This window comes from Puma concolor, chromosome B4 (genome assembly GCF_028749965.1).
Source record: "Puma concolor isolate L17-30 chromosome B4, mPumCon1.1.hap2, whole genome shotgun sequence".
NCBI lineage: Eukaryota > Metazoa > Chordata > Mammalia > Carnivora > Felidae > Puma > Puma concolor.
Window position 1 is genome coordinate 42,196,228 of NC_141673.1, and position 22,501 is coordinate 42,218,728.

The 22,501-nt window shown below is 37.6% G+C and overlaps 1 protein-coding gene across 5 annotated transcripts in view; it reads right to left on the reverse strand.

Annotated features, from left to right (window-relative positions):
* The window catches only part of ZDHHC17 (zDHHC palmitoyltransferase 17), a 109,456-nt gene that overhangs the window by 82,633 nt on the left and 4,322 nt on the right, over positions 1–22,501 (reverse strand). For 3 of the 5 annotated variants that reach the window (XM_086712782.1, XM_086712777.1, XM_086712779.1), the window contains exons 2-3: positions 4,162–4,257; positions 994–1,097 (exon numbers count right to left, since the gene is read on the reverse strand). In XM_086712782.1, coding sequence (XP_086568908.1) covers positions 994–1,097; positions 4,162–4,257 — 200 coding nt within the window. The remainder of the gene's footprint in view (positions 1–993; positions 1,098–4,161; positions 4,258–22,501) is intronic. The other 2 variants (XM_086712781.1, XM_086712778.1) reach the window with 1 other exon arrangement.

The window sequence follows — 22,501 nt, forward strand, 5'->3', positions numbered from 1 at the left end:
TGAGTGTCCAAACTATACAGAAAGTCCCTCAACAAAGACCAGGATTTACTGGTTCTAGGGATTTAAGAAGTTTCTGGGGCACCTGGGTGGCTCAGTCGGTTGAGCAGCCAACTCTCAGTTTTGACTCAGGTCATGATCTCACAATTTTGTGAGTTTGAGCCCCACATGAGACTCTGTGCTAACAGTGAGGAGCCTACTTGGGACTCTCTCTCTCCTGCTCTCTCTCTCTCTGCACCTCCCCCATTCACACTGTCTCTGTCTCTCAAAATAAATACATAAAGGTGAAAGAAAAAAAGAAAAAAAAAAGTTTCTGTCCAATCATTTACTTACCACTAACTGAGCTGACACTTCAGTGGCCACACATGACAAAGATAGTTTACAGAATTAATTTAGAAATGGCACAAATAACAACAAACCCCAGGAGAATCTGATATTAGAACTGTGACCTCATATAATTTTAACAGTCTAGTTTTCAACAAAAAAAATTAAAAGACATGCAAAGGAACAAGAAAGTATAATCCATTGAGGGGAACAGAAAGCAATTAACAGAAACTGTCACTGAGGAATCCCAGACATTGGACTAGACAAAATCTTTATTTTTTTTTCAACGTTTTTTTTTTTTTTTTTTTATTTTATTTTTGGGACAGAGAGAGACAGAGCATGAACGGGGGAGGGGCAGAGAGAGAGGGAGACACAGAATCGGAAACAGGCTCCAGGCTCTGAGCCATCAGCCCAGAGCCCGACGCGGGGCTCGAACTCACGGACCGCGAGATCGTGACCTGGCTGAAGTCGGACGCTTAACCGACTGCGCCACCCAGGCGCCCCTAGACAAAATCTTTAAATCAGCCATGGTAAATCTGTACAAAGAGCTAAAATATGAGAACAATATCTCACCAAATAGAGAATTATCAATAAGGAGAAAGAAATACATGGCTCATATTTTACTTAAAATATAGATATCAAAGAAGAAAACAACTATAACAAAAAACTTACTGTGTAGCCTTCACTATGTCCCATGTGCTGTAATCATCAATATGAGTTTTCCGTCCAAGAGATTCACCATATCCATGGTTATAATGGCTTTGGGATTTGATTTCCTGTTAAAGAGTAAATTACACAAAGGCAAAAGTTCAGAAAAGAGATACAGAGAACATTTCAATATTTTACTACCAGTTTTGCACTGTTTGAAGAAGGTTCATTATTGAAATGGTTGTTACCTTATTCTGAAATATGTCCTCTTCAGAGAAAAAGCATGTTCAAATAGATCTACCCCTGCACATACTCTCAAAACACAAAAGCTGCCAGACTAGAGATGAGTGACAAATTTGTAACTGAAATTCATCTTTAGCTCCACAGAACTCTGAACTTCACCTCTCATTCTCTCAGACCAATTTGTCTTTTATCCAGCAAAACCTCTACCTTGAGCATTCTATTTTTTATTTCTGAATTTGGTTGAGTATAGTGAACATGCAGTATTACAGTACCTTCAGGTGTACAACATAGTGATTCAACAAGTTTGTACATATCTAACACTCTAAAACCCTCATCACATGCCACAGGACACCTGGGTGGCTCAGTCAGTTAAGTGTCCAACTTGTGATTTCTGCTCAGGTCATGATTTCACTGTTCCATGAATTCGAGCCCCGCATCGGGCTCTGTGCAGAGCCTGCTTGAGAGTCTCCCTCTTTCTCCGCCCCTTCCCTGCTCACATTTTCTCACTCTCAAAATAAATAAACTTAAAAAAAAAAATTTAGGAGTGGCTGGGTGGCACAGTTGGTGGCTCAGTCAGTTGAGCATCTGACTTTAGCTCAGGTCATGATCTTGCAATTTGTGCATTCGAGCCCCCAATGGGGTTCTGTGCTGACAGTTCAGAGCCTGGAGCCTGCTTTGGATTCTGTGTCTCCCTCTCTCTCTCTGCCCCTCCCCCACTTGTGCTCCCGCGCGCGCGCGCACGCGCGCGCTCTCTCTCTCTCAAAAACAAACATTTAAATTTTTTTTTTAATTTTCAAACTTTCATCACATGCCAAATAAACTCTAAGGTGGTAAAGAAACAAACCAACAGAGATTACTCTTCTATTATTTTCAGATACTATCTTTTCTTACACTCCTTCATGCTGAGGGCTTGTTAAGCATCTATGTTGAGATGAGTAAGAAACAATGGGGCAGCTCTGATAAAATGTAAATCTACTTAAATAGTTCTAAAAAGGTCAACACTCCTAATTTTAAACAGTTTTACAGAATATTACATCCCATTCAAAGCTAGTATGTTGTAATTTTGTATTTAACAAAACTTGTTATGCATAGTCAGCTTCCTCAATATAACACAGCACCAAGATACAATTATGTTTATTTTATATGACAACAAAACACAGAGCATGTTTGGCCTGCTGTACATAAAGCACTATACAATGTACTGCAACCTCAGGCCAGAACATGGTAAGGGCAGTGCAAAGTTTAAGAGGGTGCCAAAAAATTCAGTCACCAAGAATAAAAGTGCCCAAGTGTCCACTGATAGATGAATAAAGATGTGGTATATATGTACAGTGGAATATTAGCCATAAAAAAGAATGAAATCTTCCCATTTGCAGCAACATGGATGGAGAGAGGGTATTAATGCTAAGTGAAATAAGTCAGAGAAAGATAAATATCACGTGATTTCACTCATATGTAGTATTTAAGAAACAAAGAAAGAGACAAACCAAAAAACAGGCTCTTAAGAACAAACTGATGGTTACAGAGGGGAGGTGGGTGAGGGGATGAGTGAAATGGGTCAAGGGGATTAAGAATACAATTATCATGAGCACTGAGAAATGCAGTAATTCCATTAGCAACAGCTTGGTGTAATAGAAAAAGTCCTTAACTGGGAGGCTACTGAATCCAAAGTCTGCCATTTTCTTATCTAGGCTACACCCAGTGAGGCAATTCACTACTATAGGATTCAGGTCCCTTATTTGTAAAAAGAGAAGGATGAATACTCACTCTCCCTCTCCAGCTCTCCTACCTGAGCGCTTTCTCTCTCTCTCACTCTCTCTCAAAACAAAACAAACAAACAACAACAACAAACTTAAAAAAAAAAAGAGAAGGATGAATAAAATCAGGTCAGAGTTTCTCTGAGGTGCCTCAAGGACCAACAACAAGGTGTTAAAGAGCTTCATTACTCTCAATTCTTTAAACACAGCATTTTGTTATCTACCCTGCCTTTTAGATACTGAGGTTTTATATAAGATTTCTTTAATTGAAAAAACATTAGCAGCTTTTTAAAAAAAGTTTAAAAACTACTAGATTACAAGTCCTCCAGGATCTCTTCTAAGGCTAACACAGTGATTTTCTGTATTGGAGTAAAGAAATTATGCCATATGAAGATCCTTAAAGTACCTAGTTCGCAGCCAAAGGTTTTTACAACCCTGGTGTTGTTGAAGAGAACTGGAATGAGAAAGCACCTCCCCAATCTAATGCTGACGTAGTAGACAAGAATGAGAGGAGCTGGGAGAGCTCAGCTGCTGCACACTGCTGCAAAGAGAAATCAACATGACAGAACTGAAACTCACACAGCAGGTACAGGCAAATGCTGGCTTGTGTATCAAGATGATAGATGCCACAATACACGTTTATTCACATGTCCAGATGGAATATAACCAACTACTAGTTACCAACTGTCTGTGTGCAATTTAGTTAACTTTTTTTAAATGCCAGACTTATTAAACCTTTAGGTTACATTCATTTTTAAAAGCGGCAGTGGGAGGGGGGACATCTGTGGGGGACATGAGGGTATGTGAGATCGAGCCCCACGCCTGGCTCCATGCTGAAAGTGCGGAGCCTGCTTGGGATTCTCTCACCTCCTCTCTCTCTGCCCCTTCCCTGCTCATGTGCACATGCACACTCTCTCAAAATAATCTTTTTTTCTTAAAAAACAAACAAACAAAAAAAAAAAAACTTAAAAAAAATTAGCAGTCTTCAACATAAAGGCTAATATGCTTGATATAAAGATGCTAACAAATACAGCCAAGGATATAGTTTCCTTAATGGCAGATGATACTGAAATGTGTCTGAAAATAACAGGGCCACACAGAGAATTCAGGGCAGCATGAATGAAGGCTTCCCAGGTCAGCCACACTCCCCATAAAAACATACATATACCAACGTGAAAGAATGATCGTTCACCTGGTGAGAGAAGGATGCATCTTCCTGTTCTTGGGGAGTGTGTGCACTCCCTGGACTCTTCTGACTGTTCTGGACTCTCTGGCCATATACCAAGCTCTGAGAAAAGCATGAATAACATCACATTTGACAAAATAGGCAAAGGAAATGAAGAGAATTCAAAGGGGGCAAAATACAATTGCTGGAGAGAGAGAAAGGGAGCAAGAGAGATGAAAAGATGCCATAATTCCAACCCCCCCCCCCCAAAAAAGAGGGAGAAATCAATTTAACAGCATTCTAGGGAGTATACGTTACCTACAAGGCACATGTCTTTGGTGCACAGCCCACATACACGGTGAATTAGCAAGCCAGCAGGGATTAAGTATATGCCTGTGACTTGCACTGTGTAAATGTCTGCTGTCAGGTATCATTCTAATAGGATAGACTCTGAATCAAGAAGTGAAATGTACTTAATTATATAATTTTTTTTTTTTTTTTTTTTTTTTTTAATTTTTTTTTTCAACGTTTCATTTATTTTTGGGACAGAGAGAGACAGAGCATGAACGGGGGAGGGGCAGAGAGAGAGGGAGACACAGAATCGGAAACAGGCTCCAGGCTCTGAGCCATCAGCCCAGAGCCTGACGCGGGGCTCGAACTCACGGACCGCGAGATCGTGACCTGGCTGAAGTCGGACGCTTAACCGACTGCGCCACCCAGGCGCCCCTTAATTATATAATTTTGAGTCGCTCATATTTAATCCCATTAAATGTAGAGAGATAAAATTAGAGCACTATAAAGGGTTTCTGACAAGAACAAATAAAAGGAAAAAAGGTCCACGCACACTTGACTTACTTTTAAGTTCCAGCTAAAATTGACAAGCCAAACATGAGAACTTCTTAAAACCTGAGGTAGTGATGAATTAAATTCTATGGATACCATAAGGATTTTTTAAAAAGGAGTATACTGGGGCGCCTGGGTGGCGCAGTCGGTTAAGCGTCCGACTTCAGCCAGGTCACGATCTCGCGGTCCGTGAGTTCGAGCCCCGCGTCGGCTCTGGGCTGATAGCTCAGAGCCTGGAGCCTGTTTCTGATTCTGTGTCTCCCTCTCTCTCTGCCCCTCCCCCGTTCATGCTATGTCTCTCTCTGTCCCAAAAATAAATAAACGTTGAAAAAAAAAAAAAATTAAAAAAAAAAAAAAAAAAGGAGTATCGGGGCGCCTGGGTGGCGCAGTCGGTTAAGCGTCCGACTTCAGCCAGGTCACGATCTCGCGGTCGGTGAGTTCGAGCCCCGCGTCGGGCTCTGGGCTGATGGCTCAGAGCCTGGAGCCTGTTTCTGATTCTGTGTCTCCCTCTCTCGCTGCCCCTCCCCCGTTCATGCTCTGTCTCTCTCTGTCCCAAAAATAAATAAACGTTGAAAAAAAAAAAATAAAAAATAAAAAAAAATAAAAATAAAAAGGAGTATCAATTATGTATAACAAAAAGACAGCACAAGAACAAAACAAATATAACCAAGGGAATAATGAATAAGGAAAACCAGTAGACATTACAAGATTATAAAATGATTTTTAAATGTATTTAGGTTATAGTGCCAGCAGATGGCACTACACTCAAGACAATTCTTCCTAACTTTTTTTGCTGCACTCTTAACAGATTAGACAAAAATGATTTGATTATACATTGGAAAGATTTCGAATCAAGTTTTTTCAGTAAGCAACAGGTCCCATTTATTACATATTCTACTGTGGTCCTGGATCCCTGGCTAACACTACATGATAGTTGATTCTCTTTCTTTTTTTTTTTTTTTTTTTTTTTTTTTACAATTGTTGCTTCTAATAAAGAATCCAATTTGACCCACAGGTTCTCTCATACTGTAGTATTACCACAATCACCTCAATCCAACTATCAAATTAATCTTGCTTGCTTCCAACAAACTTTAGAGTGGGAAAATGTTCATCATCTAGCTTCTTTAAAAACTGGTTTTCAGGGGCAGCGAGGTGGCTCAGTCAGTTAAAGCGTCCAACTTCAGCTCAAGGTCATGATCTCACAGATTGTGGGTTCGAGCCCCTCATTGGGCTCAGGCTCTGTGCCGACAGCTCAGAGCCTGGAGCCTACTTTGGATTCTGTGTCTCCCTCTCTCTCTGCCCTTTCCCCCCTCATGCTCTGTCTCTCTCTCTCTCTCAATAATAAAACTAAATAAATAAACAAACAACTGGTTTTCACTTTATTTCCCTCTGGAATCCATATGTATACAAATATTTGTAACTATATACATATGTATATGGCATACTGTTTTTTTCTATCCACAGGCATTTGATGAATAGATGCCTTCATGTGTATTTTTCTCCCTTTCCTACCTTCTTAGGAATAAACTTTATTTTTAGGATTTTTATTCAGAATAGTTTCAGATTTACAAATAATGCAAAGTTCTCATATTCTACACACCCAGTTTCCTCTAATATGAATACCCAGCATTAGTATGCCATATTTGCTACAATTAATGAACCAATATTAATATATTATTATTATTATTATTATTATTATTATTATTATTATTATTAACTGAAGTCTATATTTTAGTCAGATTTCCTTAGTTTTTACATAATATCCTTTTTCTCTTCCAGGATCCCATCTAAGATATCACATTACATTTAAGTTGTCATGGCTCCCTAGGCTTCTCTTGGCTTTAATAATTTCTCAGACTTTCCTTGTTTTTGATGATCTTGACAGTTTTGAGTAGTCAGGTATTTTACAGAATGACCCTCGACTGGGATTTGTCTGGATTTTTTTTCATTGTCAGACTAGAGTTATGTGTTTTTAGGAGAAAATGTTTTCTAATTTAACCTAATTTTTAAAATTTCTTTCAATACTACTATACAATCCTTATTTGTCCAAATACTTTTATGTAGTCTGTAATTATAGTACTCATATTTTATATTCTTCCATTTTACATTTCTTCATACCATTACAGGTAGTTTTTATAAGTAATGCTTTTTACCACTACAAAATACTTAAACTGATATACTGAAACATTTCCTAGTCACTTGAACATTCAGGTTAATCTTACATTTCCTAACTAAACTCAGATGTTTTTTTCTTAGGCATTCCCTTCTTAGTCCTCCCCTAACATTCTCTTGACCATTGGACTGTAAACTATAACAAGTCAAATTTCATATTTCACTAGAGATTCTCAATTTTATCTTCCAACTACAGGATTCAGACCAGCATTCTTTTAATATATCTCCTAGTTGGCCTGAAAATCTTATGGAAGTCACCTTCTCTCCTTCCTGCCTTTCACACCCACAGCCAACTCTTCTCACCAGTAGTCCAAGCTCAAGTGCTGGTCACACTTCCAATTTGGCTCCAGAAAACTATAGGGCAAACACAAAATGTCCTATCTGTGGCAAATTCTGAGGAAGTACCTCTTAAGCACTGTAAGCTGTTTTGTTTGTTTTTCAAATGTGTCAGTCAAGTGCACGTGTACATTAGGTTTCAAATTTAATTACCAAATTGCAAATATCATGGCAAAGAAACACTGAAAAGCCTAAAAGAAGAAATTCACAAATCACATCTTCAATTGCGAACAAAGGCACTCAGGTACCTAGCTCAGTAGTTAACAATCAGGAAGTTCTGAGCAAAATTACAGATTACACGTACAATTTATTTTTTAATTTTATTTTTTTAATTTACATCCAAATAATTTAGCATATAGTACAACAATGATTTCAGGAGTAGATTCCTTAATGTCCCGCACCCATTTAGCCCATCCCTCCTCTCACAACCCCTCCAGTAACCCTCTGTTTGTTCTCCATATTTAAGAGTCTTTTATGGTTTGTCCCCCTCCCTGTTTTTATATTATTTTTGCTTCCTTCCCTTATGTTCATCTGTTCTGTGTCTTAAAGTCCTCATATAAGTGAAGTCATATATTTTTCCTTCTCTGACTTACTAATTTTGCTTAGCATAATACCCTCTAGTTCCATCCATGTAGTTGCAAATGGCAAGATTTCACTCTTTTTGATTGCCGAGTAATACTCCATTGTATATATATACCACATCTTCTTTATCCAGTCATCCACTGATGGATATTTGGGCTCTTTCCATACATTGGCTACTGTTGATAATGCTGCTATAAACATGGGGGTGCATGTGTCCCTTTTAAACAGCATACTTGTATCCCTTGTATAAATACCTAGTAGTGCAACTGCTAGGTTGTAGGGCAGTTCTATTTTTAATTTTTTAAGGAACTTCCATACTGTTTTCCAGAGTGGCTGCACCAGTTTGCATTCCCAACAGCAGGGCAAAAGGGTTCTTCTTTCTCCACATCCTCGCCAACATTTGTTGTTGCCTGTATTGTTAATGTTAGCCATTCTGACAGGTGTAAGGTGGTATCTCATTGTGGTTTTGATTTGTATTTCTCTGATGATGAGTGATGTGGAGCATTTTTTCATGTGTCAGTTGGCCATCTGGATGTCTTCTTTGGAGAAGTGTCTATTCATGTCTTTTGCCCATTTCTTCACTGGATTATTTGTTTTTTGGGTGTTGAGTTTGATAAGTTCTTTATAGATTTTGGATACTAACCCTTTATCTGATATGTCATTTGCAAATATCTTCTGCCATTCTGTCAGTTGCCTTTTAGTTTTGCTGACTGTTTCCTTCATTGTGCAGAAGATTTTTATTTTGATGAGGTCCCAATAGTTCATTTTTGCTTGTTTCCCTTGCCTCTGGAGATGTGTTGAATAAGAAGTTGCTGTGGCCAAGATCAAAGAGGTTTTTGCCTGCTTTCTCCTCGAGGATTTTGATGGCTTCCTGTCTTACACTTAGGTCTTTCATCCATTTTGAGTTTATTTTTGTGTATGGTGTAAGAAAGTGGTCCAGGTTCATTCTTCTGCAGGTCGCTGTCCAGTTTTCCCAGCACCACTTGCTGAAGAGACTGTCTTTATTCCACTGGATATTCTTTCCTGCTTTGTCAAAGATTAGTTGGCCATACGTTTGTGGGTTCATTTCTGGGTTCTCTATTCTGTTACGTTGATCTGAGTGTCTGTTTTCGTGCCAATCAGATGTACAATTTTAAAAGATCATCTAATCATTTTTTTTTCCTCCTCACCACCTGCACAATACATTTTTCCTCCTTCCTGTATGATTTACTAAAAGGCATTTCCAACTACCAAAATGTTCATAGTAAATCTCATTCAATCTTGATTTAGTCTCCCAAAATTTCAGGTGTAATTATTATTTTTTTTAATGTTTATTTATTTTTGAGAGAGAGAGACAGACAGAATGTGAGCAGGAGAGGGGCAGAGAGAAAGGGAGACACAGAATCTGAAGCAGGCTCCAGGCTCTGAGCTGTCAGCACAGAGCCTGATGCAGGGTTCAAACCCACAAACTGTAAGATCATGACCTGAGCCAAAGTCAGACGTTTAACCAACTGAGCCACCTAGGTGCACTTCAGGTGTAATTAATTAGCTACCAAGTCTTACTATTTTTCTCCAAACAAATTCATCAGTTCTTTTCTGTTATTGCCTCTATAATACCTTCTCAAATAGTCTGTCTACCTTGCTGTTCCAATCACTCCCCTGCTTAAAATCTATAATCATGTATATAGGGTAAAACGGTAACATTTCAGTAATCATGCAAAATTGCATGAATTGGCTCCAACTTCTTCCAGCTTTGGTATCCACCATTTCCTTCCAAGCATCCTACATGTTTTTGTTTGTTTAAATGTTTATTTATTTTTGAGAGAGAGAGAGCAAAGCAGGGGAGGGGCAGAGACAGGGAGACACAGGATCCCAAGCGGGCTCTGAGCTGACAGCAGAGAGCCTGTGAGATCATGACCTGAGCAGAAGTCTGACACTCAACCAACTGAGCCACCCAGGTGCCCCAACATCCTGTATGTTTAACAGGCATTCCAAGGTTTTGTATATTGAAAACCTCAGTGTCCTTTTGCTCATGTTAGCTATTCCACTTAGAAGGCACACCCCATCTCAGGTCTGGCAAACTTTTACAAATCCTTCAATTCACAATTCAAATGTCATTACAACATTCCTTGTTTCCCTCAGGCAGAGTTAGTGATCCAGTTTTCTGTGTTCTGCAAACAATAATTACAGTACTGTGTGATGGTGTGTTAGTTTCCCATTGCAGGTGTAACAGGTTACCACAAACTTAGTGGCTTAAACCAACACAAATATATGATCTTATAGTTCTGGAGATCAGAAGTCCAAAATCAAACATCAGTATCACAGGTGTCAACAGAGCCATGCTCCCTGAAGAGGTACTAAGGTAGAAGCCATTCTTTGCCTCTTCCAGCTCTGGTGGCTTCTGGCACTCCCTGGGTTGTAGCGATATCACTCCAATTTCAGGCCAGCATCTCCGAATCTCTCCAGTCTGCTTCATATAGCCTTCTGCATGTGTGTGTGTTCAAATCTCCTTCTGCCTCCCTTTTATAAGGATACATGTGATTATAATCAGAGTCTGCCTGGATATCTAAGATAACTTCCCCATCTCAAGACCCTTTATTTAATTATCCCTAGAGGCTCTTTTCCGTTCATAAAGTAACAGAGGTTCCAGGGATTAAGACTTGATATCTTTGGCGGGCCATCATTCTGCTTACCATAGGACAGAGGCAAGTTCATATTACATAAACTGGTGCTATCTGTAGTTTTCTCTTGGCTATCAAATACCCTCAATCATTGGTGATAATGTGGCTCTCTCCTGTGGAGCATTTTGAGATTTCTGAAATTCACCCCATGAGGACAAACAGTAACTCTTAACCAAACTTTGGTCAGAGTCCTCTGAGCCCTCTTCTCAACTAGGCCTCGCCCTTATTCCCCATAACTTTACTAGGACTGCACAGTTTAGCTTTCGGAAAGAATTCTGTTAAGTTAGTTTAGCAAGAATCCCCCTACCCTTGATGTCTCCTTTTAGTATTCCCATCCACTGAGCCCCTCATTCTGTTATAAATCCCCAATTGTCCCTGCTGTATTCAGAACTGAGCCCAGTTCTATACTGAGGGGCTTCTTTCCTCCCTATTGTAATAGTTCCTGAATGAAATTCATTTTTCCCATTCTAACTATTGTCCAGCTCTGGTATTCTCCGACAGAACCTCCCTCTGTAACATTTTCTGGTATAAAATAGGCATTCTCTAGCTCATTTCTAAAACTCCTCCTCAGCTCTTATGCTAGTGGTATAACTAGCAGTTTTCTGCCAAGCAGAAAACTTTTTTTTGGTAAGTTTATTTCATGATGGCTCTAGCCTATCTAGCCTCTAAAGTGTTTGCCTGGTCCAAAGGAAATACTCTTAACATCACTGCACACACAGAGGAAGCCCTCTCTCTGGCTCTTCCACTGCAAGGCTATTTTATGTATCCCTTACCTTTATACTTTACCAGGAAAGCAGCAGCAGCCCCCCATCTCTGGGCCTTCAAAAACTCCAGGGGACCCAAATCACACTTTTCCATGAATTCTTTAACAAGACAGCATCCCAAGAGAAGCCTAACTATTTTTTGCAACCCAGCAGACATCCAGCTATAGGCACATTTTCCCTCCTGAAAAGTGCCCGTCTTTCAAAGAAATTGTTTGCAACCCACAAAGGACAATAAAAACACTACATCACTCCATTTTGCCTTGATAAGTCTTCAAAGAGCCCTTCTTCCCAGTAAAGTCTCTATTTTGTATAAGCTGGAGGTAATAGAGTTCCAGGACAAATCATGGCCACTTCCCATCAAGTTCAGCATCTCTGTTTACACTACAGGGATCTTTTGTCAGCTACTGTCCTCAGCTTTGAGCTCCAGGAAACATGCTTAGATGACAAGAAGAGTTTCACTTAATATCTTATTATATACAAATACATCATAAAGCATTTGTCCTTTCATACCTAGTACTTTTCACTTAATATCACGTTTCTTAGATTTTTCTGTGCTGATAGATGTTGTTCTAGTTTATTCAATGCAACTGCTACATGGTACTTGATTAGATGAATAAATACCATACATTTCCCTGAGACTTTTTGCCGTTATAAACCATGAACAATCTTACACAGAGCTTACCAGTAAAAGTTTCTCTGTAGTAAACACCTAGTAGTAGAACTTCTGGATAAAAGGACTTTGAGTATCTTCAACTTCATTAAATTGCTTTCTAAGGTGGTAGTACCAGTTTATACTCTCACTAGCAATGCAGTTTTCCTTTCACTATACTTGGATTTACCAAACTTAATTTTTAGGAAATCCGATGGGTACCAAACTTATACCTTGTTTTGATCTGCATTTCCCTGAATCAAAGTGAAGAAAGTTTATCCAGGAGAAATCAACTGTATCAATGGAAATGAAAAGTCAGGAAGGATAAGAGCCTCATGCTGACCAGTGGATTTAGCAACATAGATGCTGCTTTACTTTGACAAGGTAGGGCATATGCCAGGCTGGACTGATTAAAGATAAGATGGGAAGGAAAGGAACTGGGAACAGCAAATATAAGCAACTTTTCTGAGGAGTTTTGCTATAAATAAGAGCAAAGAAATAGGGCAGAAGACAGAAGGTAAGTGGGATAAAAAGAAAATATGGTTTGGTTTGGGGATTTTTTTAGGATGGGAGAAATTATCACTAGTACATATAATCTGATAAAGCTAAAAACTGATGAAGTAGGAGTATGAGAACTGCTGGAGAGATGCCATAAGTCAGCCTGAGAGGATAGAAATCAGTGTAACTAAACATATACAGTACTTTTATGCTGAAAACCACAAAACACTGATGAAAGAAATCAAAGATCTAAATAAACAGACATACCATATTCATGGATTGGAAGACCTAACATGGTAAAGATGCCAATTCTCCCCACATTGATACATGGGTTTAACGCAATTCCTATCAAAATCCTAGCAAAAATTTTTGTAGATGTAGACAAGGTTATTCTAAAATTTATATAGGAAGGCAAAATAGCTAAAATAATTCTGAAAAAAGATTAACAAAGTAAGAAAGCAGTGACTCAATTTCAAGACCTATTATATAGCTGCAGTAATCAAGATGGTATAGTGTTGGCTGAGGGATAGATATATAGATCAATAAAGCTGAACACAAAACCCAGAAATAAACACACACAAATATGTTCAACTGATTTCTGACAACAATGTAAAAGTAATTCAGTGGAAGAAAGGTAAGCTTTTCTTTCAACAACGGGTATTGAAGCAGCTGGACCTTTACAGGCAAAAAAAAACAAAACAAAACAAAAAAAAAACCCAAAAAACAAAAACCCTCAACCTAATTGTCACACTTTATGCAAAAAAACCCTCAAAACTGATCCTGATCTTCAATATTTCAACAAAACTATAAACTGTAAACAAGAAAAAGAAAGTCTTTGAGATCTATGGCTAGGCAAGGAGAATCTTAGACTTGACAGAAAAAAATACAGCCCATAAAAGTAAAAATGTATAAACTGGATCTCATCAAAATTTGAACTTATCCTCTAATAAAGACCCTGTTGAGGTTGAAAAGACAAGCTATTGACTGGGAGAAAATATCTGCAAACTAAGACAAAGAACTAGTGTCTAATATACATACTAAAAACTCTCAAAACTCACCAGTAAAATAAAGAATCAATTTAAAAAAAAACTGGCACAAGACATTGTTATGGGCTGAACTGTGTCACCCCAAAATCAATTTGTTGAAGCCTAGCTGCCAGTACCTCAGAATGTTACTGTATTTGGAGCAGGCCCTTTAAAGAAGGAATTAAGTTTAAATGAGGTCATGAGGGTGGACCCTAATCCAATCTAACTGGTGTCCTTAAAGGAGGAGGATATCTGGACACAGACACCAGGGGCACTGTGAGCACAGAGGAAAAACCATGTGAGGACACAGCAAAAGAGCAGCCATCTATAAGCTAAAGAGTGGGACCTCAGAAAAAACCAAACCTACTAATACCTTGATGTTGGACTTCCAGTCTCAAGAACTATGAGAAAATAAATTTCCATTATTTAAGCTACCTTGTGTGTGGTGTTTGTATGCCCTAGCAAACAAAGAGGATATAAAGATTTCACCCAAGAGGATATAAAGACATATTTCACCCAAGAGGATATAAAGATGGCAAATAAGCACATGTAAACATAGTTGGCATCATTTGCCATTAGGGAAATGCAAATTAACACCACAATGACTTATAATCATATACGTATTAAAATGGGCTACAATCATTGTCAACACCAAATGCTGGTGAGGATACAGAGATCAGATCACTCACACACTGCTGGTTGTGTACAGTCACTATGGAAACCAGCTTGACAGTTTCCTAAAAACACTGACATAAAACTACCATATAACCCAGTAATTGCACTTCCGGGCATTTATCCCAGAGAAAAACTTATGTTTACACAGGACCTGCATACAAATGGTTAAAGTAGCTTCATTTATAATAACCAAAAGCTGTAAACAACCCAGATATCTTTCAATAGGTAAATGATTAAACAAACTATAGTATATCCATATACTACCCAGTAATAACAAGGAACAAACTGATGATGTCCGCTACAACCAGATCAATCTCCAGAGTATTATGCTGATTGAAAAAAGCCACGCCCATAAGGTTACAAACAATTATGATTCCATTTAAATAACATTCTTAAAATTACAAAAACTACAGAAATGGATACTAGATTAGCATGATATACAAAGGCAATACAAAGGATCTTTCTGGTGATGGAAATGTTCTATATCTTCAGTGATTCAATATCAATCTCCCAGTTGTGATACTACTCTATAATTCTACAAGGTGTTACCATTGGGAGAACCTGGGTAATGGGTACACAAGATCTCTGTGCACTTTTTCTTACAACTGCATGTGAATCTAAATGATCTCAAAATAAAAAGTTTAAGTTAAAGAAAAATTATCCACTTAAAAATTTTTAATTTATGTAATTTATCATAAATAAAATATACCTCAACAAAAATGGCTCTGCAGTAAAAAAAAAATATTTTTAAAAAACATACACATGATTAAAAAATCATCCAGGGGCACCCAGGTGGCTCAGTCGGTTAACTGTTTGACTCTTGATTTCAGCTCAGGTCACAGTTCATGGGTTCAAACCCCGCATCAGGCTCTGCACTGACAGTGTAGAGCCTGCTCAGGATTCTCTTTCTCTCCCTGTCTTTCTGCCCCTCCCTTGCTCTCTCTCTCTCTCTCTCTCAAAATAAATAAATAAACTTTCAAAAAATTTTAAAGAAAGAAGATTTTCAGGGCACCTGGGTGGCTCAGTCAGTTTAGCCTCCGACTCTGGCTCAGGTCACAATCTCGCAGTTTGTGGGTTTGAGCCCCTGTCCAGCTCTATCCTGACAACTCAGAGCCTGGAGCCTGCTTCGGATGCTATGTCTCCCTCTCCGTCTGCCCCTCTTCCACTCATGCTTGTCTCTCTCTCTCTCTCTCTCTCTCTCTCTCTCTCTCTCTCTCTCTCTCTCTCTCAAAAATAAATATAAAAAAAAATTTTTAATTGAAAATTATTCTCTCTCCCTCGCTTTTTGCCCCTACCCCACTTGTGCACCCGTCTCTCTCAAAAAAACAAAAAGCAAACAAACAAAAAACCCATCCAGACCAGTACTGTGCAATAGAGCTTTCTGCAATTATGGACGTATGCTACATTTCTGTGCTATCTCAAACAGTAGCTGCTAGCCACACATAGCTAATAAACACTTGGAACCTGACTAATGTGACTGAAAAGCTGAACTTTTTATTATATTCATTCTAATTAGTTTAAATTTAAATTGCCACATGTCATTGGTGGTAGCTACCACATTAACAAGGCAGGTCTAGGAGAAACCAAGATGACAGAACAGCATGGAAGTTTTTTTTGTGTATCACATCCATGAAATACAGCCAGATCAACACTAAACCATCCTGCACACCTAGAAAACTGATTTGAGGATTAACATAATAATCTGCACAACATGAACCACAGAACTCAGCAGGCTGTGTCTGTGTTTATAATATACACTTTAACTTATCTGTTTATAGTCAAATAATATTATAAAACTGCATTAAATATAAGAACTTTAAAAAAAAAGGCAGGTCTAGATATTACAAAGAATGGTAAAAATAATTATATGCTAAGATGGAACTATGTCCTAAGTGTATTAAGAAAAAAATGCATCAGTTATATACTTTACCTTCTACTATACACCTTCTGTACTCCTTAAATTTTTAACAATAATCATGTGCCATGTTTCTTAAAAGCCAAAACCCATACTGGAATTTAAATTTCTGATACCTTGAAAATTCACATGTATTATTCAACAATATAGAATAAATCAGATGTTAGAATGATAGTTCAGAAAGTTTTAAGTTTTTATTTGGTCTGCTATCTTATAGTGCTAGATTCTAGTTTGTCAATTTTTTTTTCCCCCAAGTGTGACTTTTTTTGGATTTGGTTACATTCAACTATCCACAGAAAAAAAGAAGACAAATAAGGAAAAAACAAGTTTAGAAAATAGAAACTTATGAAATCAACTTAATTAACTTCTTACACAAAGAGTTGAAAGATCTTGGATATTCGTAATGAGTGTTCAATCAGAAAGGAAAATTCCCTTAGAAAGAATGTCTACAGTTTATTCATGACCATAGTCACAGAATTGCAAATGGAGAGTAGTGAATATTTATAATTACAGTGAAGGGTGATAACACAAATGATAGTGTGACTCTTCAAAAAGTTTTACACCAGAGGTGCCTAGACTCAAGCCAGCACTTGTCCTCTCATCAGCTACTACCACAGATTTAATGCTAAGAATACTTATCTCCAACCCCTCCAAAGCCTTCCCTGATCCATACCTAGGGTTATTTCATTTCCTTTCAAGGGATTTTATTAATGAAAACATATTTTCCCTTATGAGTTTAGACTAAGCAGAAGAAAGAAAAAAAATCAATTGAATTAATAAAAATTTTGAAGCAGTGTTTTTACAAAAATCTAGTTTTAGGATTTCAAGTCAATTATTCAAAAAAGTAGCCTTACAGCAACTGCCAAAACGGAGTCCTCCCCTAACTTCTTTAATAACAAAAGCTGATAGTAACTCTGATAGTTTTTCTATTATATAATCAAAACTAATTTGTGTTTTGGCCTATTAAATTATATGGCAGAGTATATACGAGGATTATGAATTTGGAGTCAGAGTTTAGATTCTAATATAAACTCTGCCAACTGCTAATGATGTGAACTTGAATAAATTACCTCACCTCTCTGACTCTGCTTCCTAATCTATAAACAGTTCAATAATACCTACTTTTCAGAACTGTAAAAAGTAAATGAGCAGTACACAGAAATAACCAAAATGTCCTTCAGTAGGTGAATAAACAAACTATGGTATATCCAGAAAATGAAACAGTATTCAGCATTAAAAAAGAAATGAGTTGTCAAGTCATGAAAAAACATGGAAAAAACTAAAATGCTATTACTAAGTAAAGAAGCCAGCCTGAAAAGGCTACATACTGCATGATTACAACTACGTGGCTTTACAGTAACAGCAAAACTACGAAAACAGTAAAAATATCAGTGATTGCCAGTTAGCAGGAAGGGAGGGATGAACAGGTGGAGCACAGAGGATTTTTAAGGCAGTGCAACTATTCCATATACTACTGTAATAGTGGATGCATTATACATTTGTCAAAACCCATAGAATTTACGCCAAAAGTAAGCCCTATGGTAAACTATGGCCTTTCAGTGATGATGATGTATCAATGTAGGCTCATAAAATGTAACAAATGTAACTCTGATGTAGGATATTGATGGGGAGGGTGGTACAAGTGTGTGGGCAGCCAGTATATGGGAAATCTCTGTACTTCCTGCTCAATTTTGCCGTGAACTCAAAACTAGTCTAAAAAATAAAGTCTATTAAAAAAAACTTTTAAGAATTTTTGAAAAGTAAATGAGGGCATCTGTAATCCCTGGGCATTGCTAACCAGTGCCTTGGCAAATAATAATATTCAATCAACTCTATGACTGTATTATCACTATCACACTGTGCTGCACTTTTAAAAAGGAGCAACTAAATTCAAACAGTATGCCTGGATTCAAATTCAGTACTGCCACTTACCAGCAAGTTACTTACCCTCTCTCTGCCTCTATTTCCTCATTTATAAAATAGGTATGAAAAAATGTACAAATTAAATGAATGAATATATATGCAGAACTGTTTCAGGATAGTGACTAGTTCATGGTTATAATTTGATAAATGTTAGCAATTACCATTATTGTGATCTATCAAACCAAAGAGGTAACGTGAATAGCAATAAGTACAATGCCTCATATATTAAATGTCAAGTTACTTTCCTTCCTCCTCCTGGAGTAAAAGTTTTCCCACATATCAAGTATGTATCACTGAACGGGGAACAAAATATGAGAGTTTATAAGATAAGAATCATCTCTGGAACTTTTTCAAAATATGCATACCACAAACCCACATACTAAATTGGAAACTGTGAGAGGTGTGCATGGAAATAAGTGTATTCTAACAAAATTCTCAGTAAGATTCTAATACACACACACACAAACACACACACTCATATTCTTACTTCACCTAACCCATCTCCCACACAAATCCAGTTGTGATAAAGTTACTGAATACCAGTGATTAATGGGATTCAATGCACTGAAATCTATATTTTAATATAAGTTTCTTGGAGTACCTATGTATTGCCCAGATAAGGGACAAATATAGCCCTGGCAAATTTTAGCCCACAGGTCAAATCTGGCCCATCACCTGATTTTATATATAAAGTTTTATTGGAATACAGCACATCCAATCATTTCCATATTGTCTTTGGCTGCTCTCATATGACCACCACAGAACTGAGTAGTTGCCAAAGAGACTCATATGGCTCACAAACTTGAAAACATTTACTATCTGGAAACTTCACAGAAAGTTTCCCAACCCCTGGTCTAGGTTATTTGTTATTCAGTAACCCAACTAGAACATTTGGCATTAGGAATGAGTTCAATGTTATTACAACATCTCTTAAAGCATAACAACAACAACAACAACAACAAAACTGGATGGCTGGAAACAAAGCAAACAAAAAGTTCTTTAAGAGTATAGAGGACAGAAATAATTTCACATGCTAGCATTCCTTAAGGAAACTGTTCTTCCCCCAAATCCAACCAAGAGATCTTAGCAAATAACAGGCCCTATCTCATGGCTGTAAGAATGGAAAAAAACCTAAATCAGGAAAACCCAATTCCAATGTGGAAAAGGGAAAACATGCAGTCCCCCTCTAATGGTTAGCTGATATTTGAGACATATGGCAAAAAAAAAAAAAAGTCCACATCCATATCCCCACTACAGAGAAGCAGCTGTCCTACATTAGGAGAAAATAGAGCTGAAAGGCAGAGATGAGGATAGAGGAAAAACAGTCTTGTTGACATTCTTGGCTCAGATTCCAGGGATCCTTGAGTCTCTTGCTATCCTAAGTTAGAATTATAGGAATCAGTAACTTCCTTTTTGCCCAAGTTAGTTTTAAAAGGATTGGAAACATGGGGCTCCTGGATGGCTCAGTCGGTTAAGCTTCTAACATCAGCCAGGTCACGATCTCATGGTTTATGAGTTCGAGCCCCACATCGGGCTCTGTGCTGACAGCTCCGAGCCTAGAGCCTACTTCAGATTCTGTGTCTCCCTCTCTCTCTCTACCCCTCCCCCACTCACACTTGGTCTCTCTCTCTCTCTCTCTCTCAAAAAAATGAATAAACATTTTTAAAAAGAATTTTTAAAGGGTTGGAGACATTTGCAACTCAAGGATTCTTACACAACAAATAACTTCTCTTTTCAATGAAGGACTTACTTATTTGTTTATCAATCATAAGAACAGGGATAGGCTCGTTCATCCCTCATTAAATCCTTCATAAATTAACAAATGTTGGTAATCCAAAAAGTCATTTTTAAAAATTCACAATGGTAAGGGTGCCTGCGTGGCTCAGTCGGTTGAGCGTCCAACTTTGGCCCAGGTCGTGACCTCACAGCTCTTGAGTTTGAGCCCCACGTCGGGCTCTGTGCTGGCTCAGAGCCTGGAGCCTGCTTCGGATTCTGTGTGTGTCTCTCTCTCTGCCCCTAACCCACTCACATTCTGTCTCTGTCTCTCTCAAAACTAAATAAATGTTAAAAAAAATTTTTTTTTTTTTAATTCACAAGGGTACAGTACAGTAAATTCTCAATCAGTGGTTACTATTTTTTCACTTGATTTTTCCTAGTATTAAATAACCAATTGAAAAACACAAGCTATTTAGGGTCACCCAGGTGGCTCAGTCAGTTAAGTGTCCGACTCTTTCAGTTCAGGTCATAATCTCACGGGCTCGTGAATTGAAGCCCCATGTCACGCTCTGCACTTACAGCACTGAGCCTACTTGGGATTCTCTCTCTCCCTCTCCCCCACTCTTGTGTGCACACAGGCTCTCTCTCACTCTCTCAAAATAAAATAAGCATTAAAAAAAGATACAAGCTATCTAACATATATACAAAAAAAAAAAACCCTTCAGATACATTTAACCCCCTCATCTCCATCTCCTCAATAATCATTGATAATCACAAAGACAAGCTTAAGACACTATAATATTGCAATTTATCTGAGATTCTATCCTATTTAGTATGTATCAACCCTAGAAAATGGAATAATATGGCAAATTTTCACCAATTAAAACAGAAGACAAAAATGTTCTGTTTATCCCTCTATAATTCAGGAAATTAAGTTCTTTGCAATATTTCCTTCACAGAAAGCTAAATTTCACTGTACTTTCAAATTAGTTGCCTGCAGCTCTATTCTAAGGATATTTTAATAGAAAATATTATCCTACAATTAGAAAATTATTACATTGGGTGAGAATTTTACTTTCATTTTCTATAAATACAATATTGCCTTGAATCAATTCTTCTAATTCCAAAGTTTAAAGTATTTGATATTTGGGGTGCCTAGGTGGCTCAGTCAGTTAGGCATCCGACTTCAGCTCAGGTCATGATGTTGCTGTTCCCGAGTTTGAGCCCCGCGTCGGGCTCTGTGCTGACAGCTCGGAGCCTGGAGCCTGCTTTGGATTCTGTGTCTCCCTCTCTCTCTCTGCCTCTCCCCCTCAAAAATAAACATTAAAAAAAAAAAAATTAAGTATTTGATATTTTATTCTTAAATTACCTATCGGTGACAGAATCTAATTACAAAATAATATTAGAGTTAGATGATGCTGTGAAAGAGAATTTCATGTAACTTTGTATTGAAATAATGTTTTTTGGACTGTGTGATTGTAGGAGGTTCCATTAAAAAAGTACACTATATCAAGATGCCTTAACTAACTAATCCTAATTACCCTAACATAACCTTAGGATACTTTCTAGAGGAAAAGAGGTTTGCCATGGGTTTTTAACTTTTAACAAAATTTTAACATGCTCACTTTCATCTAGTGTGAGGGATCTGGAGGCCTACAGTTAATCTTTTGTTATTCTGCAATGCCTTATTTTATATTCCCCATTACTCTGTGGACTATCAAAGCATCAAGATCATACTTAGATGCTCAACAAACACTCCTCATATCAAAGCACACATTTAAAAATAAATAAATAATATAAAAAAGGCTTAAAATGGAGTCCTCTGCCTATCCTCTCCTCAATCCCCAATTTTAATTTTCTTACCTACTTAGTTGCCTCCATGCCCAATAATAATGTATACTACTGTTGCTTGAGAATTACTAATTTCTTACCACAACATTAACAGCTAACATGTATCGTGTTATTAAGCACCAGACTCAGAACTTTACATATATTATCTCATTTAACTTTCACAACAACTTCATGAGGTAGGTGCTATTATACTCTCATTTAAATCTGGAAAATTAGGACACAATTCAATAACTTGCCCAGGGTCACATAGCTAGTAAGTGGCAACACTAGAATTTAAACTCAAACAGCCATACACTAGTACTCACACTTTTAACCTCTATCTTATATCTATCCACTCCACAGTCCGTTCTTAAATATTTTTAGAATGATTCTCTCAAACTAAATAAAAATAATGAGCAAAATAAAACAAAGAAGTCAAAACTGTAAAATGGCATTTCTCACAGCTTAATTTCTCACAGCTAAATTATAGGTCAGTAGTTTGCAACTTTGGCTTTGCCACAATCTATGAGGTCACCAATCAGTTGCATTTGTATTTTATATACATTGATTCAGTGATTACTATGCTTGAGGTACAGTGTTTTTAAATCTAAATTACAACTACATGACCTATAGCGTTCCTCCCGAATAAAAAAAGGCATCAGATTCTAAAGACGGCCAGAAAGACATACTTTAAAGGGAAAGCGTGTGCCGGTAACCCAACAGAAGAAGAAAAGCAATTTTCAAAGAAATTTTCTATCTACTTTCTGAAAGCAAATGAA